Here is a 27177-nt window from a genome sequence, read left to right on the forward strand (position 1 = left end):
GGCGTCATTTAATGATACGTTAGGTTTAGATTACGGTAGCCTTGTTTACGGGATGTACAGTGCTGGGATAAAGCCTGAAATCTGGCGCTTCTCTCAACAGATTCTTCTCCTTCTGCTATCTCTGCTATGATTTTGCCGTTGCATCCAGGCCTTAGCGCCGCCCAAGAGGATTGCGATTGGTTGAAATGAAAAACAGAAATGCAAACAACCCAGTGTTTTTTTTTTTTCCTCCTATACCAGAATGACAAGCCAGACCGTACTCCAGCGCCGGTGGTCTGGCTATGCGAGACTAATATTGTGTCAGCTCTACAAAGACGGCTTCGCTCTTTAACTTTGAGGGACTGGCACCCAACAATAACTGTTAATATTTCTTTAGATCGCTGAAACATTTGCTGCTATCATAGTCTCGCTTTGCCAGACCTTCCTCCACAGCGCTGCGAAGGAGGGTCTGGCTAGTCCACACATAGCTTTACTGGATGGGAGAAAAACGTGCTCTGGTTTATTGGCATTTCTTTAAACCAATCACAATCGTCTTGGGCGATGCTAAGCGCAGGGCACAATGACGGCAAAGTAGCCTCAGGAAGGAACTTGTTTTGGTGGAACATGTGTTCGTTCAAAAGTTGTTTTAGTCGTGCAACAGAAAAGACAGATTGGACAGATAGTCTAGCTAGCTGCAGAGATCTGAGGAGCAGTTAACCATAGTCCTCATGAATCCACCGGAGTTTAGAACGCCAACACAAAGAAAGAGGAAGGGGACGGACATTTGGCCAAAAAAAGAGGGACAATCGGCGGAATTTCCGGCGGCACCTGAACAATCCCGGAAGTGGAACGTCGTCGATATAGACTTCTGCTATCCCAACTCTACTAAGCTGCTGGATATGTCATTGAATTTAAGTCGCTCTTCGTCGTCATGTTTTGAGGTGGATTTTCCCTTTAAGTTTACACACACACACACACACACACACACACACACACACACACACACACACACACACACACACACACACACACACACAGAAATACAGTATTATATAAAAAAAAAATGAAATGATAGCTGTGGAAAAAAACAGCAATCAAGAAAAAGGCCATTTCAGTCAATGTTCTTCTCTTTGGTATGTGTTTAAAGGTGGGCACGGGCATCCACCTAAAGTGCTCTACATGTTACAGTAAGCTGGTCAGGCTTTTAAATAAAGGTGGAGTCTTTTTGGCTTCTTAATGTGGCGGGTTTCAAATTAGGCTGAAACTGTCCGTGGACGATCCAACTGTCATTTCTCTCCAGTGACGCCACTCTGGAATTCATCAGGCCATCATATGGATCACAGGAGTCTGATGGTGTTTTTAAGGTCAAACAAAAAAAAATTAAACACAGGAAGTGAATAAAGCTTCAGTATGAGCTTCCTTCTCTGAGGCGCGCGCACACACACACACACACACACACACACACACACACAGGCTGAATCTCACTTCTCTTCTTGGATAGCTCTTCGCTCCTTGCTCCTCTGTTGAACCCGAGGTGGGTCTGGCCCTCCTTTGTTAAAGCCGTCTCAAAGCTCTTGCTCCTGCCCCGAGGATCGAGGATAGAGAAAGGATCTCTGAGGAGATATGAGCGAGGATGCAGAGAGCAGCCTTCCCGGAAGCCGTGCAGCTGAAAGCCGTTGCTAACTCCGCCCACACAGCTGACGAATTCATGTGATGCTTCGGACGAGGGCTGCACAATATATCGTTTTTTTTATTATTATCGTCATTGCGATATCAACTGGTGCAATATACATATTGTGAAACGGTGCAAGATATTGCGAAAGACACGCAGATATTTTTTGTGTTGGTTGAAAAATATCAGCAGAAAACTGCACTTTAAAATGAAACCTTTTATATTCAATTCAATGTTCAATTTGTTCAATAAAAGAATGTTAGCGATGATTTCCTTTTGTTGGTTTTAAATTCAACAAGCCATTGGTTGTATTTTAGAAGAATACTGAAAGCAGCAGAACTGCAGAACTGAGTACCCTTTAATATCTGTTCATTTATCGCAAGTAATATCGTTATCGCGATATTCTACAACAGTATCGCATATTTTCAGCATATCGTGCAGCCCTACTTCAGAGGAAGGGACGTCTCATCCCTCTCCTCGCACGATTTCCTCGTTTCCTCTCTCCTCGCGCGATTTCCTCGCATCTCTCCCATGCTTCCTCGGTGGGACGGACTAAGACGCGAGGAAGGGGAAGCAAGGGGAGGAGCAGGCGATGCAATTTAAGGGGAGTGAGATTCAGCCAATGTTTGCCTCTACACTCGTCCTGTCAGTTCTGCCGGCTGTCTGGGTCCTCTGTTGCTGCAGAGTCTTTCGAGCGGCCGCAGCAGCTCGTCCTCCCTGGGTCTGTACGGTACCGCGTAGCTCTCCTCGTCCAGCAGGATGCGGTTCAGCGTGTGCTCATAGTTAATGTGGCGACGCACCATCAGTATATACTGTCTTCCCTCCTCCAGGTGGGGGCAGTCACACACATTAGGGACCCACAAGAACTCGCGGTGCTCCAGGCGGAAGCTGTTCCGGTACGTGTGGATGATCTGGACGTCATAACGCGTCTCCTCGCCTCTGTACAGCTTCCCGAGGACTCGGGCCCGGAAAACTGACAGGAAACAAATAATTAGATAAAAATAATTTGTTACGATATTTTAATGTATATGTTGACGTGAGCATTCTATCACAACTTATTTAAAAGCAGCAACGCTGCAAGGTTTCGACTCACCAAAGTCCTTCTGGCAATACTGTCTGTGGCGTTCCCTTCGCCCTTTAACTCGCCGACATTTCCCACAATGCCCTGCACGAGAAACCGAGCAGAAACAAGCTCACAAAAATAGTCATGGTATCACAAAACATACCTTAAACCAGTGTTTCTTAAAAGGAGGTACGCGTACCCCTAGCGTTACTTTGAAGTACTGCAAGGGCTACGTTAAAGTTTTGCAAATGTTAATTAAAAATAATTATAGTTGTGCAAAATACCTAAAATAATTTGACATCAATGAATGCATTTAGTGATTCTAAACATTTGAAATATAGCATTGAAGTGGTTTTCAGTTACAATAGTGTTGTTTCAGTAAAGCAGACTGTATTGTGCCTCTTTATATACAGTAACTAGGTTTATTTATTAATTTTTTTATACCAAAAATCTTTTGTGCTGGTCAAGTCATACTTGGATAAAAACATTTTTTACAAAATACCCCCCCCCCTTGTAAAATTTTTTTTTTTGTACAGTTTTGAAAAAAGTTTGACAACCAATGCCTTAAACAATACTTTTGACATGTTGAGGAATATGCATGCTTGCTCGCGTCATATAAAAAGGTTAATATCGACAGTTATTTTTCCGAAATATCTGAGCATCCCTTTAAGGATTATTGGCTCGTAGTTGGCCCGGGCTTAGCTTGTTGTGAGGGTGGGTTGTTTGGAGAAAATGTCGAACATACTTCCAGGTGAAGGCTGAGGCAGGAGGTTTCTGTGGTTCTCCTCCCGCCGCTCCAGGCGGGGCAGGCTGGGCTGGCGGCGGTTGTGCTGGGGAGATTGGCGGGGCGGCTTCACAGGCCTTAAATCTAGTAGACACAAATCACACACACACACACACACACACACACACACACACACACACACACACACACAGTGTTGTCAGCCATGTTGGAAACAGTTGGTTCAATTTAGAATAAGCCATGTTTTCAAAGTGAACTGTAATGAAATTAGTTTAATATTACTGAAATTATTTAAAAGCTCTTTTTGTGTTGGATTTGAACATTTCTGACTCTAACCATGTATTATATAAAATACACTGTGACAGTTCTGAGACAAATTACATTAATGTATTTTAGTAGCAGCAATGCAACAAGTGCACTGACACACGTCATGTTTTTAAAGCTGTCGCACCATTATGCACGATTTGTTCACATTTCTTTCAATCTGTCAGCAGCCGCTCCATTTGTGGGACACAAAAAGTATAAAATCAAGCAAATTTAGGATAAATAGGGATGATCTCTAAACCTGTAATTGTGGGACTTAACTCACGTGAACACGACAGACACTTAAATTTGCCACATTTTAAAAGAGCTTTCCACAAAAATGAATGATGCATGTTCACACACAAAAACAATTACACCAGAAAAGAAGTAGAGGAATGTCTTCTTCCACTTTGGATGCTAAGAACATATTTCATGTTGTGTTCTGGCTTAAAATATAAATGTATCACTTATTTTGGCCCTGTTTGCTTGTGTTCATTTTAGTTCTGCAAATCACCAGCGAGCTGGAAGATCTGCAGTTACAAAGCTCCTGGTTTCAGTTAGTGGCCATGCTCGACAAAAGTACTAATGAGAAACTTGGACCACCTTCTGTCAAAAATAAATGTTACAAAATTGCAGGCGCACTTCATCTCAATATGTTGCACAACAGACTGGAGAAAACAGGAAATTCTTTGTTTGGATATCTTGTTCTGATAGTAATAAAAAAACAAACAAACAGACGTCTCTCATATTGTGCTGGTGAGTTAATCACAAATAGATTTAATACAAACCCCTGCATTGATTTATTACACAGTTCCTTGTCTTTCAGATCATTCTAACCTCATTATATCCTACCCAACATAAAAAAAATCATGACCAGACTCAGCGACTGGAAAGTTCACCTTGTTACCAAATAATCAACAACAAAAATTTTTTTTGGCAACAACAAGAGTCAGATTGTGTTTGGCACGAATCCATCGGCTGGAAAGTATCTGCAGAGAGGCTACTTAGATTTATTACAGTATTGGATAGATTCTGACAGAAGGCACAAGTCCTCAGGGTGCCTGCAGATTTCCATGTGAAAGTGAGTATTTAGGGAGACATTCAGCACATGTGTACTGCAGGCTTATCATGAGACATAAACCAGCTGCGTTCCTCAGCTTCAGCAGTTCAGCCCGCAGATAAACACTTTCAAATCAAATGTGACCTGAAGATGGGTCCTTTTTAACCCATCAGCCAACACACTTTTTGCGCCAGATTGGATCTCCTCTCAGGTCTTTTGTGGGCGTGTACAGACAAGTGATTGATTGACATTTCCCTCGTTCTCCTGTTAGTTTGTTGCACCTGTTAGCTCATTCTTGTTAGTAATGACAGAAAACACCTGTGAGGGTGTGCAATGATTTCAATATGACCGAGATGACCAGAGTATTTGAAACACAATGCTGAGGAAACAATCCTGACTGAATTCTAAAACTTCCTCCAAATATCACTGTGCTGCTGCTGCAGACTTCGGGTCAAACTCTACTCATGTAGCCTGGTTGACACCAGACCCTTCTCAGTTATAACCGCTCAAATGCCTCTGGGCACAATTGGATAGTTCTTCAACCAATCAGACCAAGGATCCGGGTGACGTAGCAGCGACAGCGGCATCAACGGGTTGCTGCGCTTCGGTGGCCGTCATTCGCTGCGCTATCGTCATCGTGTAAAGCCCGCCTCAATGGTTGTGATTGGTGCCTTGATTTGGAAAAATTGGAAATGGGCTTGAATGGGCTTTTGGCTAGACTGACTTGCAGAGCAAATCTCAAATTTGCCGGAAGTTCGTCAGGGTTTTCCCAGGCTACTACTCATGTACAGGCAATAAAACGCACTCATACACAGCTTATCTTAATACTTCTCTCTTACAGGAGTCGTTCACCCTAAAATTAAAGTTCAGTCATCATCTACCAAACCCATGTCAGCTGAAACTCCATTGAAGGTTGTAGGAACGCCAAAAACATAGATTACTCAGGTAAGGTCAGCCTGATCCCAAAACTACTGATAATGACAGGCATATATGATTAGCTCCAAAAATCAGATACATAATCAGATTACTCCAAATGTGCAGCTTCTCCAGGCTCCAAAGGTTTAGTATTTCCCTCATTACCTCCTAATATTTTCCACGATCATGTTGGCATGTTGTAGACCAAAGCCAGTGAGGAACACCTTGAGCATAACGTGTTAAGGTGCAAGAGTTTTGGACCCCCCAGTGCAATCGTTTAGCTACAAACCGCTTGGAATATGCTACGTGAGCTGATAGACATTATGGGCCATCATTCCTATCGATTATGATAACACTGTAATGAATGAATGAGATGTGGGAACAAAGCGGCATCGCTACAACAGCTATAAAGTCTGATGGGACAAGTGTTCAGACAATCAGACAGATTGTAAACAATACGACAGTTTATCTCCATTATCCAAACACGTCTAGTACAGTACAGTGGTTCAAAGTTGTCCTCAGATCTCAGCAGTTAACTTGTTGAGTGAAATGTTGTTCTTAGTGATAAAAATGATGAACAGCACTACGAAAATAACATCCAGGTTGTATGAAACTGGAATTTTACTTAAATGGAATTTTGTTTTTTTAAGTTTAGCTTCAGGGGTTTGAGGGAACACTGAGAAACTGTCGGGGCTAACTGCATTTACCGGGCGTTCAAACTGAAAACAGAACTGTGTGAAAAAACCCAAGGGACTGTGTCAGTAGGGGTATGTTGCTTCAGGTACTTAAGGGTTGATGTAAATACTATCCAGGATGTCCAGTTTGAATAACAGATCCAACGGACAGGATTTACAAATTATCACGACAATCATTTTATTCTCCATTGCAATGATTGGCAGGTAAACAGTTGCCATTTATCATCTGCATTTGTTTTTGCAGAAGCCTGGCAGTGCCAAAACAGTGGCCTCATTGAAATGAATGAACACTAATGTCTGCTAGTTCTTAGAGTTCTTCCCTTCCAATTGAGTTTTGACTGACATGAGGAGGAGTAGATAATGTATTAACAGAGATTTTGGAGAATTAAAGGTGCAGTAAGCAATGCTGCGCAAAGATTGTTGATATCTAAACTCAACGGCCAAACAAATACAAACCCCCATCTTCAGAAACTCCGCTATGATTTTTTTTCATCGCACACAGAAAATAGAGACCTAGGTGATCGTGAGGAGATATTCGCTGAATTTGACAAAAAGTGTATTGGATTAACATCACTTACTATACCTTTAAGCCTTTAAACTCACAAAGCTTTCATCTATGAATATATCTAAGGGTGGTATTGTCTCGCCTTGCCAAACCTTCCTCCACAATGCTGCGGAGCTGCAGAGGGGGGTCTGGCTTGTCCACACAACATTCCAGGATGGGAGAAAAACATGCTCTGGTTTATTGGCATTTCTTTAAACCAATCACAATTGTCATGGGCGGCGCTAAGTGCTGCACGGAGCCCCAGTGCCGCTGGCAAATAGCTTCGGGAAGGAACTTGTTTTGGTGGAACATCAAAAGTTGTTTTAGTCGTGCAACAGAAAACTCAGATTGGACAGATAGTCTAGCTAGCTGTCTGGATTTACCCTGCAGAGATCTGAGGAGAAGTTAACCATAGTCCTCATGAATCTACCGGAGTTTAAAATGCCGACACAAAGAAAGGTTAAAGTAACAGAAATATGGTCGAAAAAAAGGACATACTGCGGAATTTCCGGCGGCAACGGGGCAATCCCGAAAGTGGAAGGTCTTGGATATAGACTAAGGGTGGTATAATGAAGCTGGAGGCTGGACTTACACCAGTGGGGTTGGGTGGTGACAGGAGGAGGCCGGGTGGTGGTGGTGGTTGTGGTGGTAGCGGTTGTGGTGGTGGGTTGATCCCAGGGGAGGTAGTTGGCAGTGTGGTGAGCTTGGCGCAGTGGACTCCTCCCCCCATGGTGGAGGGCGTACTGGCCTGGGGGCAGCCAGTACTCATACTCGATGCCCGGGTTTCTGTCTGTCGCCAGCACCTGAACACAAGGACAGCATGGAAACATCTAGACTGGCCTGGACAGGTTTTGAATAATTTTTTTCCATTTTCACCTGCCTTAAAGTGTAAGTCAAGTCAAGTCAAGCCATCTTTATTTATACGGCACATTTAAAACAACATAAGTTGACCCAAATTGCTTTTCAACCAAGGCAAATGGTTTAAATCTGCCTCCATACATAGACTGACAACATTAGGCTACATAAATAAAAAGTACATAACAAACAACAATACAAAATGTGATACCAAATAGCTCACATGTTAAAACCAAAATCAAGTAAAGAAGCAGGTAGGACCTCAAAGTGTACAGTAGTGTTAAGGGTAGGCCTAAACTTTGCAACTGCATGAATCAACATTTATATAATACTGAAGTCAAATTTCATAGCGTATATTAACTTTGTTTGATTTTACTCCTCATTTGGCCATCAGGCCAGCTCCTAGAAACATCTTTCTTTGCTTTACGGACACATTAACTATTTTCTCTGTAGACAAAAACAATATCACCACAAGGCCTTTTAGCGCTGTTCTGGAGCTTTCGAATCGTACTTCATCTAAGATTGTATAATAGAATAGGGAAGTTGCTATCAAGTTTGTTTAAGACTGTCCTTTAAGACTGGGTACCTGCAGAAAAACACTCAGTACAGTGGTGTTACAGAGTGATTTCTCAAGTAAATCTGGCTCGCAGAGAGCGCACAAACCAGACAAAAGGTTTTGGTCCGTCTCAAGTTATTCATTCAACGTAATTGGCGACAGCTGAGATAGCCGGCTACAAATGAGAAGCTGCTACCCAAACGTTTTGAACACTGCTCTTTGCTGGTAAAAAGAGAAATAACAGATCCATTAGCATTTAAGCTAAGTGAGTCTGTGTATGTAAATGCAGAAGACTACAGTAACAAAAGGATTGGCATTTGATGCGGTTTAATTTTAGCCGATACAGATCCATTAAAATATGCCCAGATCAGCTTGATATCATCTCTATCATAAATCAATCAATAAATGTGTCATTGTTTTATCAACTACTTTTTTAAGTGTCGAGAATTTATTTTGAATCTGAAACTATTTTCTGTGCTCACCAGTGTTTTGGGAGGAATGGTCTAGAAGTGTCTAGAATTAGACTCTAACAGTATTCTTACGGTATCTCAGAAGGAAGCAATAGTTAACAGCTGTTTGGTAGCTGAGCCACATACCTGCACAGGGTCTGAATGGTAACAATCAGTTATTAATTCAAACCTGCTGTTTTTCGTACCTTGGGACATGCTTAACAATAAGCAGTATTTACCATTTTATTGCACAATGCAGGAAAGAACAATGTGTGTATCTTTTACTGGTTTTGGTGCCTGCCTGGCCCAATGGTGTCCTACTGGTTGGTTGTGATGAAACAGACTTACCAGAATGGCCTCAATAAAGTAGACCTGGTTTTACTGACACTTCACAATGGCTTTACAATGAAGACATTTATTGCCATGTCTGGTCATTCAGGGATCCCTCCTCAGATGCTCTTCCTGAGGTATCTTCCTTTTTTCCCGCTAAAGTTTTTTGGGGAGTTTTTCCTTATTCGAATCAAGGATTTAAGGACAGAGGGTGTCTAATGCTGTACAGATTCTAAAGCCCCTTGATGCAAATGTGTGATTTGTGAAAAGGGCTATATACTGTAAATAAAATTGACTTCAGTAGACCATGCAAAGTCAACAAAATGTCAAGAGACTTCCAGCTCCTGAGACCAGATGATGACTAAACTGTTCTGCTCCAGTAACTTTAGAAAGAAAGTTCTAAAGTTCTAAACTAAAGTTATCTTGGAGCTCTCACCATTAGATGGAGGTCTTCCTGGGTGGGTCCTGGTACCTCGAAGCTCTCCCAGGTGTCTGCAGAGCGCCGGTACAGCAGCTTCGTCCCGGCTACATTGTACTCGCCTGGAATGCTTATCTTCCAGTTACCGTTGATCACAAACTGGGAGCGACCGTTCTGGAGGGCTGGATGAGGGATGAGGGTAATGGAAAGGAAGGAAGGAAGGAAGGAAGGAAAAGTTTGGTGTTATTCAGTATTGATAAGTCAGTCAAATCTAACTAAAATTGAAGGAGTCTCTGACTATCTGTATGTCTGTCCTTTGATTTTTTCCGGCAACCGTTCATCCAATCGACTTCACACTTGGCGGTAGTATTGCTGAGGACCCAAGGAAGTGCACTGTTGAGTGCGAGCTCTTGAGATCAACAGGACATATTTATTAGTAGTGCTTTATGTACACACTGTGTCGTGTATTGAGAGGGGACCCCTATTAACTGTTACACCGCCAAATGGCATGCTGGGTACAGCTCGCTCTCTGTCGCTCGCTGCATAACATTCAAGAACAGATGAAGAAAGAGAGACCGGAGATTTTACATTGTAGCAACCTCAAACATTTCAAGCATCGGCGATGTAACTTTCATAATTAACGCTACTGTTACCGGAAATAGCCTGGTCCCAAATAGCTAGCTGTTAGCAAATGATGCGTGTACTCCAGCAACTAAGTCATGGCAGATGTAATTCCCAGGACCCAAGGAAGCGCAGTGTGGAGTGTAATGTTGTTTGGATAGGCCAAGCAATCGGCACGATTCGAACGGGCACTGCACTAGTATTTCTAAATGCCAACAATTAGCTCTCTATATAAGTGGGCCATGTTGAAGTAAAGGCAGGCTGCCAGAATCAGAAATATGCCAGCTGGCTATGTATGGCAGCTGTCTCTCCTCAGTGGTGGGAGAGGGATTTTCCATGACATGAAATGGAAACAAGTACTTTCACCTGCCTTGAGCCAGTGGTCAGATAAAGCCTTTACGAGCGTCCCTTTCAAGGCCACAGTGTGTACCATTTCGGGGCCCGTTTTATTTTGGTCTCATAAACAAGGATAAGAATAGATGCCCTTGGTTATTATGTTGCCTGGAAAACACACAGCAGGACCAGAGGCCAGATGGGACTGCTGAGCCCCTCCTGTCTCTGGGGAGAGGAAGTAATAGTAAGTCTAGGAATTACTTTAAGTGCTTGATTTACACTGCAGCCGTGGGTCTTCTGCAGAAAGCTGGAACTGATATACACGGCAGCCCAGGTGTCCTGTATGTGCACGTGTGTGTGTGTGTGTGTGTGTGAGACAGGCTGAATCTTACCTAGATAATTCCTGCTGTTATCAGTGACTCGGATGTGAGTGGCTCCAGCTGGAATCATGGCCACTTCGTTGTATCCAAAAGGTCCCCCTGGCAAACAGAGACACTCAGTGAGAGGCTTGGTTTTAATATGAATTTAATTATGAGTTTACTTCACATGATTAAAGGAAAAGTCAGTTTTTTTACAACCTTGGGGCACACGTGTTACACTGAAAAAAGCTTTACCAAAAAGTGATGCCAATAAGGGAAACGCCTCAGATGGCTTTTAAATTCAAGTTATTTAAAGTTGTTTGAATCTAAATGAAGGAAAAAAACTTTGTGTCAAGTAGGTGTAACTAGACCTAGGTCTGCTCACAACCTGCAGCACATACTGTAGTGGGTATTCATATTATTTTAAAAACACATATGCATGAATGATCTTTGAAAAGTTGTGCATGCATTTTCAGCAACAGCTCTCTTTACATTTTACTGTACAATTATTACAGTTCAGTGATTTGACAAGTACAACCACTTAATAGATAGCTGCAGGCCTTAACTTTGTACTATGCACTTTATATTCAGGGTTGAACAGCACGCTAAGTCATTATGTGCCATTTTTCAGCAATTAGTAACTGATATCATATCAGTTACTCGCAAATAATCTGGATGAGTTATCAGATAATGATGTTCTTGAGAAGAGATCTTGCCAAACGCTGATATTGTATCACAATGCGGTTGCAAAGTCTCGACTGTCTGTCATTATAAAACAATCAAAATCTATGATGTCAGTAATGATTAACTGTGATGAATGCTTTACAGGATCGGTTTACGAGCACAAAGAGAGACAATTTATGAATGAGCCGAAAGCACACCCATTCATTACAGTGTGATATTTCACTTCCAAGAAAAAAAAACAAAGAGGCTGGGACAACTCAATGGTTCCCCTGCTGCTCTGGAGTGAAAAGTAACCGCAGGATGAACTCCATTCATTACGGTCGGCCTCTGAGGAGCATGTAACACATCTCAGAGAGGAACTATTCACGAGGTTCCTCCCCGGGGCTTTAGATTCATGAAGATGTAGTGCTGTGACTGAGGCTACAGAGTTACAGACAGGCAGCGATGAGCTCGAGGCCGTCGGTATTTGACCTGGTGAGATACGACGTTGTGCAGCCACCCTCCATCAGTTCTCTCTCCGTTGGGAAACACAGCTGCAGGAGGAGAGAAAACCTCCCATGGCTGTTGGGTCGCCCAAACAGAGCAGCTATTATCAGCCTGTTTTCTTCTTGCTCAATCTGAGCCATTATGGCCGGCACTTTGCTCCGCCTACACACACAGCTGTGTGAAGAAGCTACTGTTACAGAGCCAAGTCGCACGCCAGAGGTGTTAGGTACTTTCTGTTCGTGTGTGATACGTGTGTGTTAAATCTCACAATTTGTGTAAATTCTCAGTAGAGGGCAACACAGGATCAAAAGGAGATTCCTTTCCCATCTTGATCCAACCTAATTCAATTGTATTTCCCTTCTACACATCACTGCCAACATTGTTCTATCTTTTCACAATCTAAGTGATTATTTACCGAGTGTTAGAAGCTAGGGCTGTCAATCGATATTTAATCATATTTAATTGCGATTAATCGCATGAATGTCCATAGTTAACTCGCGATGATTCGCAAATTAATTGCACATTTTTTCATCTGTTCTAAATGTACTTTAAATGAGATATTGTTCAAGTTGTTTAACCTCTTATCAACATGGGAGCAGACAACATTTTCTTGCTTTATGCAAATGTTTATTATTATTGCAACAATCCAAAACACTGACAAATCCTGTCGGCGTATGCTTGGCCAGCAAGTGGTTTTTAAGACTTGTACTACGGTGGTAACTCAGTTCACATCGACAGTACACGCTAACAACTTCAGTCTTGTCTAGAGAACAATCTGGAAGGCATTTGAAAGGAATCTTGCCATTAAAAAGACCCTTTTCGTGGCCGGGTTGGTTCAGTGGGTAGAGCAGGCGCACATACAGTATACTTTGAGGCTTATGCCTTGACGCAGAGGTCCAGGATTCGAGTCCAACCTGAGACGATTTCCTGCATGTCTTCCCCCTTTCTCACCTAGCTGTCTGTCTATCAATTAAAGGCAGAAAAGCCCAAAAAATTATCTTAAAAGGAGGTTTGTTTCTGCCAGCCATCCACAACATTACTGCTGCATCGCTTCTTGATTTCATAAACTACGGAGGGGCCCGGGGCCCAAATCACAGATTCTGAAAAGGACCTCTCCTCACCTGTCCCAACTTAGCTTTAGTTCCAGACTGTAGAGAGTTGTTGCAGAACTGGAACTAGTTCACAAATCCCACAACATCGCCTCCACCTTTTCTCTCTTGTTGCTGAGGCTGTTTCAATAAGAAATTAGCTTGCTGGTTAGCAAACCAAATAAATAAGTAACCTACGAAATTCATAATTCACACGACTTTATGCCAAGCAGCACTTTGTTTCTGTTTGGATCTGTAATCTTGGGAGGGAATGGACATACAACACAGGGATCCCATGAACTGCAATAATGATCTTCTCCTCCACAGACATGTAACAGTATGCACAGCAGGTATCTGCATCGTTTTCTTTCTCAGTTTTTTGGCTCATCTCTGCAGAGTTTACAGGCATAAAGCAAACATGTTCCAACTTTCAACAGGTGTGTCAGTAATTCACCCAGATGGAGTGGAAAGGGGGAGATAACCACATATCAACAACAGATGAGCATTTACCACACCATGCAGAGGGTTTTAAAATGAATGGTACGTTTGAAATCTGCCTCTAAGAGCAGAGTCTTTTCTGCCAAATTTAACTGTATTATTATAATGATCAGTTCCCTGACAGAGTTGTCTCTGACTGAACTGTACACAGGGAATGCAGTCGGAGCAGTGCAGAGAAAGTTACAATGTCAAGTAACGTCATAACATTTATAACATTGTCACATCCTTGTACAGAGGCATTTGCATGTAGGTTGCCGCTTCGGTCCCCTTACAGGTTGTCTCATTGGAACTACAGCTGCAGCTAAAAGTTACACAGTCTGCCTTTAAACTAATGTATTTCAATGGGAAGCATATTTTGGAATCTCTATTTCTATACCACTAACAAGGCTCAAAATAGCACCGCACTTCCACGGTAATATGAGGGTCCCTACATGTAAACTGAAGCATTGAGAACTTTGTAAGTGTACAGACAGTTTATTAAAAAGATAGTTTAGAAAGGCAATACTGTTCACGTATAGAGGCGGGGGCCATCTTGGGAAAACAGTCACGACCAGTTGAACGCCGAACGCCGTGCTTGAGCTATGTTACTGGTTACTGGTTGCACGGCGTTCGGTGAGCGGGCAGGTTTGACAGGTGACGTGACAAGGCAAGGCAAGGCAAGGCAAGGCAGCTTTATTTGTATAGCACATTTCAGCAACAGGGCAATTCAAAGTGCTTTACATAAAACATTAAAGAGCAGTTAAAACCAATTGAAAACAATTTAAAAACATTAATAAACAAATTAAAAACATTAAAAGACAAGAATAAAATTGATAGTGCAGTATAAGAATAAAAGTTACAGTGCAGTATAAGAAATTAAAGTTAATAGATTATTTAAAGAAAAGCAACATCAAAAGATAGGTCTTTAGCTTAGATTTAAAAGAACTGAGAGTTGCAGCGGACCTGCAGGTTTCTGGGAGTTTGTTCCAGATATGTGGAGCATAAAAACTGAACGCTGCTTCCCCTGTTTAGTTCTGACTCTGGGGTACAACAAGTAGACCTGTCCCAGACGACCTTAGAGGTCTGGGTGGGTCATAATGTAGTAGCAGATCAGAAATGTATTTTGGCCCTAAACCGTTTAGTGATTTATAAACCAGTAAAAGTATTTTGAAATCAATTCTTTGAGGCACTGGAAGCCAGTGTAGAGACTTCAGTACTGGAGTGATGTGATCCACTTTCTTGGTCTTAGTGAGGACTCGAGCAGCAGCGTTCTGAATCAGCTGCAGCTGTCTGATTGAGTTTTTGGGAAGACCTGTAAAGACTCCGTTACAGTAGTCAAGTCTACTGAAGATAAAAGCATGGACAAGTTTTTCCAGATCCTGCTGAGACATAAGTCCTTTAACCCTTGATATATTTTTAAGGTGATAATAGGCTGATTTTTTAATTATGTTAATGTGGCTTTTAAAATTCAGGTCTGAGTCCATGACTACACCAAGATTTCTGGCTTTGTCTGTTGTTTTTAACATTGTCGTTTGAAGCTGAGTGCTGACTTTCAATCGTTCCTCTTTTGCTCCAAAAACAACCACCTCCGTTTTTTCTTCATTTAATTTAAGAAAGTTCTGGCACATCCAGTCATTAATCTGTTCAATGCACATATTTAATTGTTGTATTGGGCTATAGTTCCTGGTGATAAGGTTATGTAAATTTGGGTGTCATCCGCATAACTATGGTAACTTATTTTGTTGTTTTCCATAATCTGAGCCAGTGGAAGCATGTAGATGTTGAACAGAAGAGGCCTCAGAGCTGAGCGCCTGGGGAACTCCGCACGTCATATTTGTATGCTCAGATGTATAATTATCTATAGACACAAAGTAGTCCCTATTCTTTAAATAGGATTCAAACCACTTTAGTACTGAGCCAGAAAGACCAACCCAGTTTTCCAATCGGTCAAGCAATATGTCATGGTCTACCTTATCAAATGCAGCACTGAGATCAAGTAATACTAAGACTGAAATTTTGCCACTATCTGTGTTTAAGTGGATGTCATTAAAGACTTTAACAAGAGCCGTCTCAGTGCTGTGGTGTGGTCGAAAACCTGACTGGAAGGCATCAAAACTGTTGTTTAACGATAAGAAAAGGTTGAGTTGTTGACAAACCACTTTTTCTATGATTTTACTTAAAAATGGAAGGTTTGATATTGGCCTATAGTTGCTCATTAGTGTCGTTGTCTAGATTGTTCTTTTTAGGAGTGGCTTGATGACTGCAGTTTTCAGGGCCTGTGGGAAGATACCAGAGAGCAGAGATGTGTTTACAATCTGTAGAAGATCTGAAGCCAAACAATTCAAAACATTTTTGAAAACACCCGTTGGTAGAATATCAAGGCAACAGGAGGAGGTTTTCAGATGTTGTATAATGTCCTCCAGGTTTTAAAGGTTGATTGTATGAAATTGTGTCATGTTGGAATTTGTTTTGCATGCACACTGTGACAACACATATCCTGTACTTGATATGGAAGCACTTACTGTTTGTCTAATTTTTCTGAATTTTGTCTGTGAAGAAGGAGGCAAAGTCATTGCAAGCCTTGGTAGACAACAGTTCCGATGCTACTGGTACTGGAGGGTTAGTTAATCTATCAACAGTAGCAAACAAAGCACGAATATTATTGTTTCTGGCAATAATGTCAGAGAAGAAGGACCGCCTTGCATTTCTTAGTTCCAGATTATAAATGCGAAGTCTCTCTTTATAAGTGTTATAATGGACCTGGAGATTAGATTTTCGCCAACTGCGTTCAGCTTTTCGACACTCTCTTTTTTCTGTTCTCACAACTATAAAATTTCTCCATGGAGATCTTTTCTTACCAGAGACAGCTTTGATCTTAGTGGGAGCAATAGCATCAATAACATTCGTAATTTTACAGTTGAAATTATCTACAAGCTCAGTGACTGAGGCCCCAGTAAGGGCGGCGGTGTAAGAGGAGAAAAGCTGAATGAATTTTTCACTGGTGTTTTCAGTGATATACCGTTTTCTGATTAACTTTGTTTGAACACTTTTTGGCACAGAGATAGTGCCGTTAAAGAAAACACAGGAATGATCAGAGAGAGCAACATCAGTCACCACAACCTTGGGAATGTTCAGACCCTTTGTGATAATCAAGTCCAGAGTGTGCCCCTTATTGTGCGTGGGCTGTGTCACATGCTGAGTCAGTCCATAGCTCTCAAAAACACAACACAGTTCTTTGGTCCCTCTGTCCTGGGGGTTGTCAACATGAATGTTAAAATCACCAGCAATAATTACACGGTCAAAGTTAATACAAATTATAGACAGCAGTTCAGTAAAGTCGTCAAAGAAGGATGCACAGTATTTAGGTGGCCTGTAGATATTTAGAAGTAGAGCTTGAGGGGAGGATCTTAGCTGAAGAGCCACATATTCAAAAGAAGCAAAATTTCCGTAAGATAATTGCGTACATTGAAATGAGTCATTAAACAAAATGGCGACTCCACCTCCTTTCTTATTCACTCTATTCTCACTCATAAAACTAAAGTTAGGGGGGGCTGACTCAATGAGAACAGCAGCACTGTTATTATGGTCCAACCAGGTTTCAGTTAAAAACATAAAATCAAGATTGTGCTTGATAATAAAATCATTGATTAAAAATGATTTACCCGCCAAAGACCTAACGTTTAGTAGGGCTAGTGTTAGTGCGTTTTCATTTTTTGGGACAGACTGTGGCTGACGAGGAATGGATGTTAAATTTGCCAAAGTTTGCAGTTACGTGCTTATTCGCCATTCTTTTTCTATTACCTATCACAACATAAATTGTGGAAGAACCTAATACGCAGGGCCCAGGCTTGTCTTGGAAAGAGTCATGAGTGCTACTAGGCATGCAGCCTGGACCCGGCCCATATCAGTTAACGCTTGCTGCATTTTGCACACAAGCATCCTTATCAGTTTGGGGAGAAGGAGTTAGCTGCCGTCCTTGAGGGGGCAGAGGTGCCTGGCGTTTTACGATGGGAGAAAGGAAGGGGGCATACTTGGTTCCAGCATTCACCAGCTGCTTCATCTGGTCAGTGAACTCCAACATGGGTATGGGGGAAAGAGGGGAGAGCGAGTATCCTTAAAGAGGTCCTCAAAGCTGTCGTGGTTGTCCAAGGGGTTTGAGGAGTGTTGGACGGGTGAGAAGGGGTGTTGAGATTTCTCATCTCCGCTCTTTGGTCTCCCATGGTTAAATCTTTGCTCAGGTGGGGGCTGTGGTGGCTCACTGCCGCACTTTGTTGTGTCTTCCTCTTGTTTTGGTTCATCTTGTCTCGTGTCCTTGGCCAAGGGAGCAGATGTGTGGCGCAGAAAGTAAAGTAGGCTAGAGGTGAACAGCTTTACTCCTGACTTGTTAAGGAATAGTCCATCTGCTTTAAAAAGATGTCTGCAGAAAATGTTAAAATTGTCAATGAACTGCAGAGAATGGTTGTTGGTACATGCAGTTGAAAGCCATCTGTTCAGTGCCAACAGTCTACCGAATCTCTCAGCTCCTCCTCTGACTGGCGGTATAGGGCCACTGATAAACACCTTTGCATTTAGGGAGCTGACTGCGTTCAGCAGATTCATAAAGTCACGATTCAGCACTTCAGACTCTTGCTTTACAACATCATTTGACCCTATATGCAGTATAATGTTCTTCACAGTTGGGTGTGCTGCTATGATATCCTGGATTCTTTGGGCCCCCAAGTCAGACACCATGTCTTTGGGGAAAACAGAGTATTTTGGTGTTTTTACTGCTTTTAATATCTTTCACAGCAGAGTCACCCACAATCAGAGTTTGGGGCCCAGTTGTTAGCTTTCCCTGTAGCTTTTTACTTTTAGAATTGCTCTCAGTCCTTACCCTGCTGTGTGACGATGAGACGTAATCCAGGTCATGTCCAGGGTCCTGCAGCAGAGGAGCAAATCTGTTCTTCACCTGCACACTCAGTTGTTGGGGAGGCATTTTGTTGCTGATTTTCCCTTTTGCAGCTGTCCACGACTGTGTCCTGCTAAGCACAGGGGTTGAAGAGGCGCTCTGCCTGGGTGGTAATGCAGGCCAGCCGGTCATATCACAAATCTCAGGGCGCTGTGCTCTGCCCGTTAGTCGTCCTCCCATTTCCCAGGAAAATGATTTACTCTTAGGCTTTGCACCACAAAGAGTTCCAGGGAGGACTGCCACTTGTTGATTTATTATCCGTTCCACAGCCCTCTTGTTTCGTTGTGGTCTTGCTGGTGCTAGTTAGCCGTGTGTTAGCATACTTTTGTCCATTGTTTTGGGTCACTGGTAAAGTGGTGTCATTTCCACATGATCTGTTCACTTCCACGTTTACTTCTAACCCGGTAAATTTTGGTTTCCAGAACTGCAATCTTCTGAAGGAGTTTGTAGTAGTCCTCTATGGAGAAGGGTGGCATCTTGCTGCTAATTAGCTTTAGCTACAGTCACTTTAGGACAGGCTTAAGCTATTGGTAGGCCCCACTCGCGGCGAAAAATGTTCAAAAATGACAGTAGCCTACTATGTCTACAAAAATGTATAGTCCAGTGATTTATAAGTATCCAAGAGACGCTGCTCATAGTTTCTCTCAGAGGAAAAGCAAGATTATCAGCAGAAATATGCAAGCAGAAGCAGGAGCAAGCAGTAGACGTCTGCACTGTAAGAAGCAGGAAGGGCGGCAGTGACAAAGTGGGGCAATCCCGTGAAACTCGCGTTCATTGTGGTAAATGCACATCTTAAATAATAGGTAGTTGCTGAGCGCACATGGTTATTGGAGTTAAGAGAAAATGGCGTCCCAACTGGCGCATACTTGTGTGTACTGCTCTTGTGCAAAGACATCCATCTTTTTCCTTTCCATATTTCGTAAAGTGTTCTTTCTTTGCCATATTTTAGGAATCATCAGAAATCATTACATTCATACTGTAACTGTCACTGTCACTTCCGGAGTCTTCAGCTGATTTTTTTAAACGTTATTACGTGCATAACTTACCGGAACAAAACTGAGCAACGTGTTGTTGCTGCTGGTGACAAAACCACTGATTAAATACGTACATTGAAGCAATACTGGCGTTCAAGACCCACTGATCGCTGTCCGATTCTCTGATATAAATGCCCGCATTGCATTGTGGGATATGGCCTGTGCCGCTCGGCCTGTGTTCTGTCTTACAGCATACTGTAATATTTCACTGGTAATTAGACCGAAATAATATTATTAAAATAAAGAAATGCATACCATGATAACATCTAAATAAATGTTGATAGATGTAGCGTTATAGTTTTAAAAATATCAATAAACAACAAAGCAATCCAGCTTCCCTGGCAATAAGACCGAAATAATAACATTAAAAGAAATACATAAGATAAGATCTGGTGAATAAATGTTGAGTAAAACAGCGGTTATTGGGCTAAAAATACCAATAATAGCAAAGCTGTATCCAGCTTCTCTGCTGCAGCCCGACTGGCAGAAAGAATCGTGCTGTGATCACGAAAGATGCTTCCCATTGAAATACATTTCCCCATCACGAAAATCTTCAAAATATCATGACGGTATCACAATCTAATAGATTTCTTTTTGTGATGCCATCACGAACTGCCGTGAGACTGGGTTGGCAGGTCACATACGCACAGTGCTTCATTTGTGAAGTGGGAGGTCCCGGAGCGCAGAGGGGGGGGTGGATCCGGCGACTCAAAACGGGGGTTGGAGGTAACGGAACAAAAAAAACACATTACACTGCCTACGTAGCTTCTCTAACTAAAAAAACCTAAACAACGCTGTGTGTACATCAGGGCAACGTTTATTTCTAGTTCAGAACACGCACTGCATCGGTGCGAAATGTAAAAATAAAAATACACTGCAACAATCGTTTTCACGTGCAGCAATTATCCATCGGACTATTACAGTTTTTTCCAACTGCTTACACACGTTTTCAAAACTATGTCTCCTTTTTTCAAAACTCTACACACAATTCCCAAAACTGCACACACAAAATGCAAAATGACTCACATCTCCTTCAAAATGGAACACTGCATTCAAAATACCATAAACACATCTCAAAATGAAGCATTTGCATCAAATGGCAAACACTTTTTTCATAATAGTAAATTTTTGGATATACCATGTACACACTGTTGTTCTAAATCTAAAGCTCTTTTGTCTCTCATAGGCTTATATCTACATTTACAATGTTCTAGAGAGGAAGGGGGCGGATTGTATACACTGTGTAAAACAAAGTCATTAGAAATAGTTATTAGATAGTTGCATGCAGTATGGGCACGCGCACGCCACTGTAAATGCTACTCAAGATGGGCTTCTCTCATGGTCAATCCGTGGTTGATCACATGATGAATAACTGTGGCCCTGATCTCATTAGAGATGGCTCTCCCTTCTGCCTCTTCTTCCCTCCTCCTCCTCATCCTCCCTCGTTGTTGTCCCCTGTCTCTCCCTCCTCCTCCCCTTGCTTTCTGTCTATTGTTGGCATCCATTGTTCAAAACAGGTAATCTGACCTTTTACCTATGTATAGGCCTATACTAAAGCAGTGATTGGTTAGTGTTCAGTTATGACATAATGTGTTTGCAAATGTGAGGAGTGTGTGTGTGCCCTGGTAAATAAGTGTAGCATTTTGATTGGTTGTGTTTAGAAAAGGAAAGCAAGTCACTTCCTGTTAGATTTTTGTGTCTTAGGTAGAGAATTGTGTGTAATGTTTTGAAGAAAGTGTTTTATGCAATTGAAAACTGAGTGAAAGGCTGAGAAATAGTTTATGGTTTTGGAGATTTGCTGTGTAGTTTTGCACTTTGAGTGAGAGGTTTCAAAAATCGTGTGACATGAAAAGATTTTGTGTGTAAGCTGTTGGAAAAAACTGTAAATTAACCAAAAAACCCACCGTGGTCTCCGCATTCTCGATCGGCAGATACAGTTTTTGCTTGTTTGGGATCCGATTGGCCAGCGTATTTGAAAAAATTAAGCAAACTTTATTGTCTTTTTGACATTTTTCCCCTGAGTTAAACGAGGCTGTAACAGCAATCTCAACCAGCACAAGCGCTTGTGTCACCTGAAGTGCAGCGCCGCGCTGTTGAAGTGCCTCCCCTCCCTCCGTCCCTCTCCCCCCTCCCTCCGTCCCTCTCCCCCCTCCCTCCGTCCCTCTCCCCCCTCCGTCTTACCCTGAAAAATTCACCTCAAAACGCATCGAAAATGCAAACACAAGCTTTTTTTGTAACTCCAATGGGGAATGAAGACTAACAAGAAATATAACAACATTGAACGCTACACAAACAGCAGTTAATTTTTTTCATTTAGGCGATTAATTTTTCATTGTGACACAGGGGTGCCGGATGCAATAAAAAAGTTTCCGGATCCAACGTCGGAGGATCCAGAACATGTTCCGGCGTATTCTGGCTCAAATGAAGCCCTGCATACACAGCTTGTTTATTGGACTGTGTTTTTGGTAACTCTGTTATCCAATTTGCATTACAGTAACAGGGCCTTCATATTCTCTTCTTTTAATAATTTTGTTTCTTTTTGATAGGAGGCCAATGGACAAAACAAAGCCAACCCATCTCCCAACATGTCTGATGTAAAACCAGTCCGACCCTCTGTTAGCCTCCGTACCAGTGTAGGTAGAAAATGTTTTGGTGGCATCGAGCCAAAATGTCATTCAGGGCCTGAAGAACTCTGTGTTCCTCCTCCTCCTCCTCCCTGAAATCTTAACGACTGTTATATTGGAGGACATGTTGTGAAGCTGAATTTCTTCCTGGAAAGCAGCCAACAGGTTCTGTTTGGCATAACTGTTTCCATGGTACATTTTCCTTTCATCCAGGAACAATAAAAAACAAATTACTAATAACATTTGGGAGGGAAAACAAATGATCCCTAGATCATGTTGGTCTGAAACTGCTCATTTGATTCTAGGTGGAGATAATATGGTGTCGGTGTGCGTGCGTGCGTGTGTGTGTGTGCGTATGTGTGTGTGTTGTGTGTGTGTGTGTGTATGTGTATTTGTGTTGGTGTGTGTGTGTGTGTGAGTCTCGTGTGTGTCAGTGTGTGTTTGTGTGTGTATGTCGGTGTGTGTGTGTGTGTTCGCGTGTGTTTGTGCATAATGTGTGTGTCGATTGTGTGTGGCGGTTTGTGCTGCGATGTGCGTTATTGTCCTGTGTGTGTGTCTGGTGTGTTTCGTGTGTGTGTGTTTTGTGTGTGTGCATGCGTGTGTGTGTGTATGTGGTTGTGTGTATGTTATGTGTGTGTTGTGTGTGTGTGTGTGTGTGTGTGTGTGTGTGTATGTCGGTGTGTATTTTGTGTATGTGGTGGTGCGTATAAATGTGTGTGTGTGTCGATGTGTGTGTGTGCGCGTGTTTGTGCGTATGCGTGTGTCTTGTGTCGTGTGTGTGTGTCTGGTGTGTTTCGGTGTATGTGTGTGTGTGTTGTGTGTGCGCATGCGTGTGTGTGTCTTGTGTGTGTGTGTGTGTGTGTGTGTGTGTTGTGTGTGTGTTGTGTGTGTGTGTGTGTGTGTCGGTGTGTGTTTGTGTGTGTATGTCGGTGTGTGTGTGTGTGTGCGTATGTGGTTTGTGCTGCGTATAATGCGTTGTGTGTGTGTGTGTGTGTGTCGATGTGTGCGTGTTTGTGCGTTATGTGTGTAGTGTCTTTTGTGGTTGTGTGTCTGGTGTGTTTGGTGTATTGTGTGTGTGTTGTGTGTGCGCATGCGTGTGTGTGTCTTGTGTGTGTGTGTGTGTGTGTGTGTGTGTGCGTATGTTGTGTGTGTGTGTGTGTATGTGTATTTGTGTCGGTGTGTGTGTGTGTGTGAGTTTGTGTGTGTATGTCGGTGTGTGTGTGTGTGTGTGTTTGTGCGTATGTGCATGTGTGTAATGTGTGTCGTGTGTGTGTGTCTGGTGTGTTTCGGTGTGTGTGTGTGTTTGTGTGTGTATGTCGGTGTGTGTGCGCATGCGTGTGTTTGTGAGTATGTGTGTGTTGTAGCGGGTATGTGTTGTAATTTGTGTGTTTATGTGTGTGTGTATCCTACCTGCCTCCAGACCGTTGCTCTGGTACACGCTCTTGTGGTGCAGGCAGGTGGTGTTTTGTCCTCCACACACCATGCAGGCGTCCTCCTGCTGCTTTGATCCAAAGATGGAGTCACAGCCGGGCTTCTGTATGACACACACACACACACACACACACACAAAACACACACAACACACAAAAAAAAAACAATAACACACAATAACAAAAACACACACAGATACACAAATGTTTAGGAAACAACAGTTTGATCTGGTTGGAGATCTCTGCTGAAACTTGTTTCTCTGACAGCGTGTTGACTTTGCACTCCGACTTCACACATTTTCTGACCAGAGCCCAGGCAACCTCTAACCTTTCCTTTATGTTTTGTTTCTGCACAGTGTACAGCCACCTTAAATCCTTCTGCCATGATCCAACTCTGTCCACTTTCTCTCTCTCTCTCTCTCTCTCTCTCTCCTCTTCTTCTTCCTTTCAATTTTCTCTTTCTCACAAACATTTACTTTGGGATACAACTGCAGCTCAGGGCCTCAAGAAGGGAGGACCGTTCCGGAGAGTTGTCTCTGTAAACTTTAAAATGTCAAAGCAAAGAGCACCGAGGATGAGCTGCATGGTTTATGGCGTGTGGAGAATCCTGTAGCTAGATAGATTTACGGTGGCCGCTTTCTTCCCCGGCCTCTTCATCTCGCGCTCTCCAGAGCAAACCAATCAACGGGGGAGGTTACCAGGCAAGAGAGCAACAATCTAGGGGACCTATAATCAGCCCCCTAAGCCCCTAAAAACACAAAAAACACTCTAAGCATCTGTGTGTGTAAAACAGGAAATGAATCCTCGATGACAAAGTAGCAGAGCGCACAAGGGCCCCACTGAGGGAGCGACCGCGGTCCTGCGAAACACCAGAAAATGCTCAAACATGCAAGTTAATGTAGAATAGTATAGACATTGCACAAGCTTGTGTACAACAAAATACGTTGTACCGTACCTAAATATAAAAGTACTAAAAGTATAAAAATACAAACATAAATACTCACATACACTCATGCACAGTCATCCCAGTCAATAAATATATGATCAAGCATTTTAAAAGCATGGAAACAGTATTGCTAATGTAACTTTGAGAGTGTAGAAATCAACTTAATTGAGTCTTTCAGGGTTAATAGATACATTTTAGTTGGTTTTTAGCAGCAGGTACTGTATGTGATTGGACTAGTACTGAAGCAATAATTGATTAGTCAGTCAAGAAAATATGTATTGCTCGCAGCTCAAGTGAAAGCAATATCGGTCGGTCTGTCCGCCACTTTGGTCCGCACTGAAATATCCCAACAACTATTGGATAGATTGCAATTTGGTTCACAGATTCATGGTCTCCAGAGGAGGAATCCTAATGACTCCTGACTTCCTCTGACTTTTCCGCACACATGAGGTTGACATGTTTTTGAGGTTATGAGTGAACTGCAGCAAATTTCGGGGCTCCACACCTTAAAGCGTAACTCTCGCCAAAATGCATCCTAGGGTATTTTTGTGAATGTACGTGAGTCAAACTTTAGTTTAAAAGCATATTTTACGCAGCCATTTTGTCAGTCAAAAACAATCAATTTCCGAATGCAACGTAACAGGGAGGAGAATAAAGACGGAAAGCTCCTAATATTGACCTCGTAGTTGAAAAAGGAGCCTCATATGGAGTCCGTTCATTCGCATTCGGATATCGACTCGTTTTGACTGCCGAGGTGGTAGTGGCCGGAAACAACAACAGCTGAGGTGAGTTGCTCAAAAACCTCCTTTTTAGTAAATCTGTGTACACAAAGAATGTATGCTTGCGTTAAGGTGTAGAGCCCCTGGTGATACTTGAAGCAAAGTTTCATGTTGTGTCGAGCCTTCTTAGTATTTCGAAAATAGCTATTTTGAGACTAGCATGAGAGTGCCCCTAGCTCTCCCATTCAAAAGGCCATTTGACCCAAAAACGAGAATACGGTCAATCTTAAAAGTGGCGATAAATATGCTTACTCACGTACATTCACAAAAATACCCTAGGATGCATTTTGGCGAGAGTTGGTGTAGAGCCCCGAAATTTGCTGCAGTTATTCAACGTCCCTTGAGGATAAATTGTAATAACTTTGGTGATCCTCTGACTTTTCATCTAGTGCCACTATCAGGTTACATTCCTACCCAATCCTTTGGTTTATGAGCAAAGACCTGCAGAACTCCTGATATCCCCTTTGTTCCCAGTAGTACTTAGTGTTTAGCACTAATTAGAAAATGTTAGCATGCTAACAGGCTAAACTAACATGCTGAACCTGGTAAACATCATTGCATGTTAGCATTGTCACTGAGAGCATGTTAGCATACTGATGTTAGATATTGTTTATAGCTCATTTCACCTTTTACGTCAGGTAGGATGTCACAGGGGTTGGTCTTACAATAATTATTGTCTATTTGTGCACCTGTGCGCCTGCATGGAGGAAGCTATAGAGGGGGTTTGGGTTCTTACATTTTCTGTTGACCGCAAATTTCACCGCATCCACGTTCACCTTTGCACACGTTTTTTTCTTGTTTTAAAATAGCTAGTCTATATCCTTGACGTTGCCCTTTCGGGATTGCTCGGATTTTTAACGTACACGTTCCACCAAAATAAGTTCCTTCCGAGCCTATTTCTCCAGTGCTTAGCACCGCCTATGACGATTGTGATTGGTTTAAAGAACTGCCAATAAACCAGAGCACGTTTTCCTCCCATCCCTGAATGCTGTGTGGAGTAGCCAGACCCTCCTCCAGCGCGCTTTGGAGGAAGGTCAGGCAAAGCGAGACTATGCATTTAGTTTAGAGTGCCTCAGTAGAGCCGCTTACTTAGCTGTCGACTCTTGCTTGAGTCTTTTTCCTATTTTTTATCACTGTAAACTGAACGAAAACCTTATTTGGGGTTTGGACTGTTGGCTGGAGAAAAAAAAAAATGATTGGAACACGATCCCCCTTTGACACTGGCAACTTATGATGGGCATCTGTCACTATTTCTGACAAGATAGTAGACAGAAATAATTGAACAAACTCCAACATATGGCAACTGCAAATAAAAAAAACATTTATTAACACTACAAAGTTAGCTGTGCATCTATTGCACACATGTGCTGCGTCCAAACCAGCCATGTGTTCTGCAGTCTGATCTCAGTTTGTGACCTGCAGCAGTCCGCACCAGCTGCAGGCTGCATCTGCTTCCGGTTTCAGGCCCTGTGCTGTTCTGACCTCGAGAAGCTAAGTCAACGGCTAATAAATCCACTTATTTACTCTACATGATAGCATGCACAGATACACACACACACACACAAAACACACACACACACAATTATATATATATATATATATATATATATATATATATATATATATTATAGGCTATGTAAACACAGACATGCATTAATCCTTTGTCAGTGGTGTAAAAATAACTTTGCTTATGAGTTTTACCCTCAGACGTGTCTACTGAGTATTACATGTGAATTTCATTACTTTGCATGTGCTACAGGACCCGGGGGACACAAGTTCATTTCCAA

The 27177-nt window shown here is 42.3% G+C and overlaps 1 protein-coding gene across 1 annotated transcript in view; it reads right to left on the reverse strand.

The window, feature by feature from the left end:
* Positions 1-725: 725 nt before the first annotated feature.
* Positions 726-27177, reverse strand: part of adamtsl5 (ADAMTS like 5) — a 52506-nt gene continuing 26054 nt past the window's right edge. Inside the window, exons 7-13 of the mRNA XM_039794130.1 lie at positions 23646-23769; positions 10928-11014; positions 9600-9763; positions 7566-7776; positions 3460-3582; positions 2745-2816; positions 726-2624 (exon numbers count right to left, since the gene is read on the reverse strand). Coding sequence (XP_039650064.1) covers positions 2284-2624; positions 2745-2816; positions 3460-3582; positions 7566-7776; positions 9600-9763; positions 10928-11014; positions 23646-23769 — 1122 coding nt within the window. The 3' untranslated portion in view covers positions 726-2283. The remainder of the gene's footprint in view (positions 2625-2744; positions 2817-3459; positions 3583-7565; positions 7777-9599; positions 9764-10927; positions 11015-23645; positions 23770-27177) is intronic.

This window comes from Perca fluviatilis, chromosome 3 (genome assembly GCF_010015445.1).
Source record: "Perca fluviatilis chromosome 3, GENO_Pfluv_1.0, whole genome shotgun sequence".
In the NCBI taxonomy this organism is placed as follows: Eukaryota; Metazoa; Chordata; class Actinopteri; order Perciformes; family Percidae; genus Perca; species Perca fluviatilis.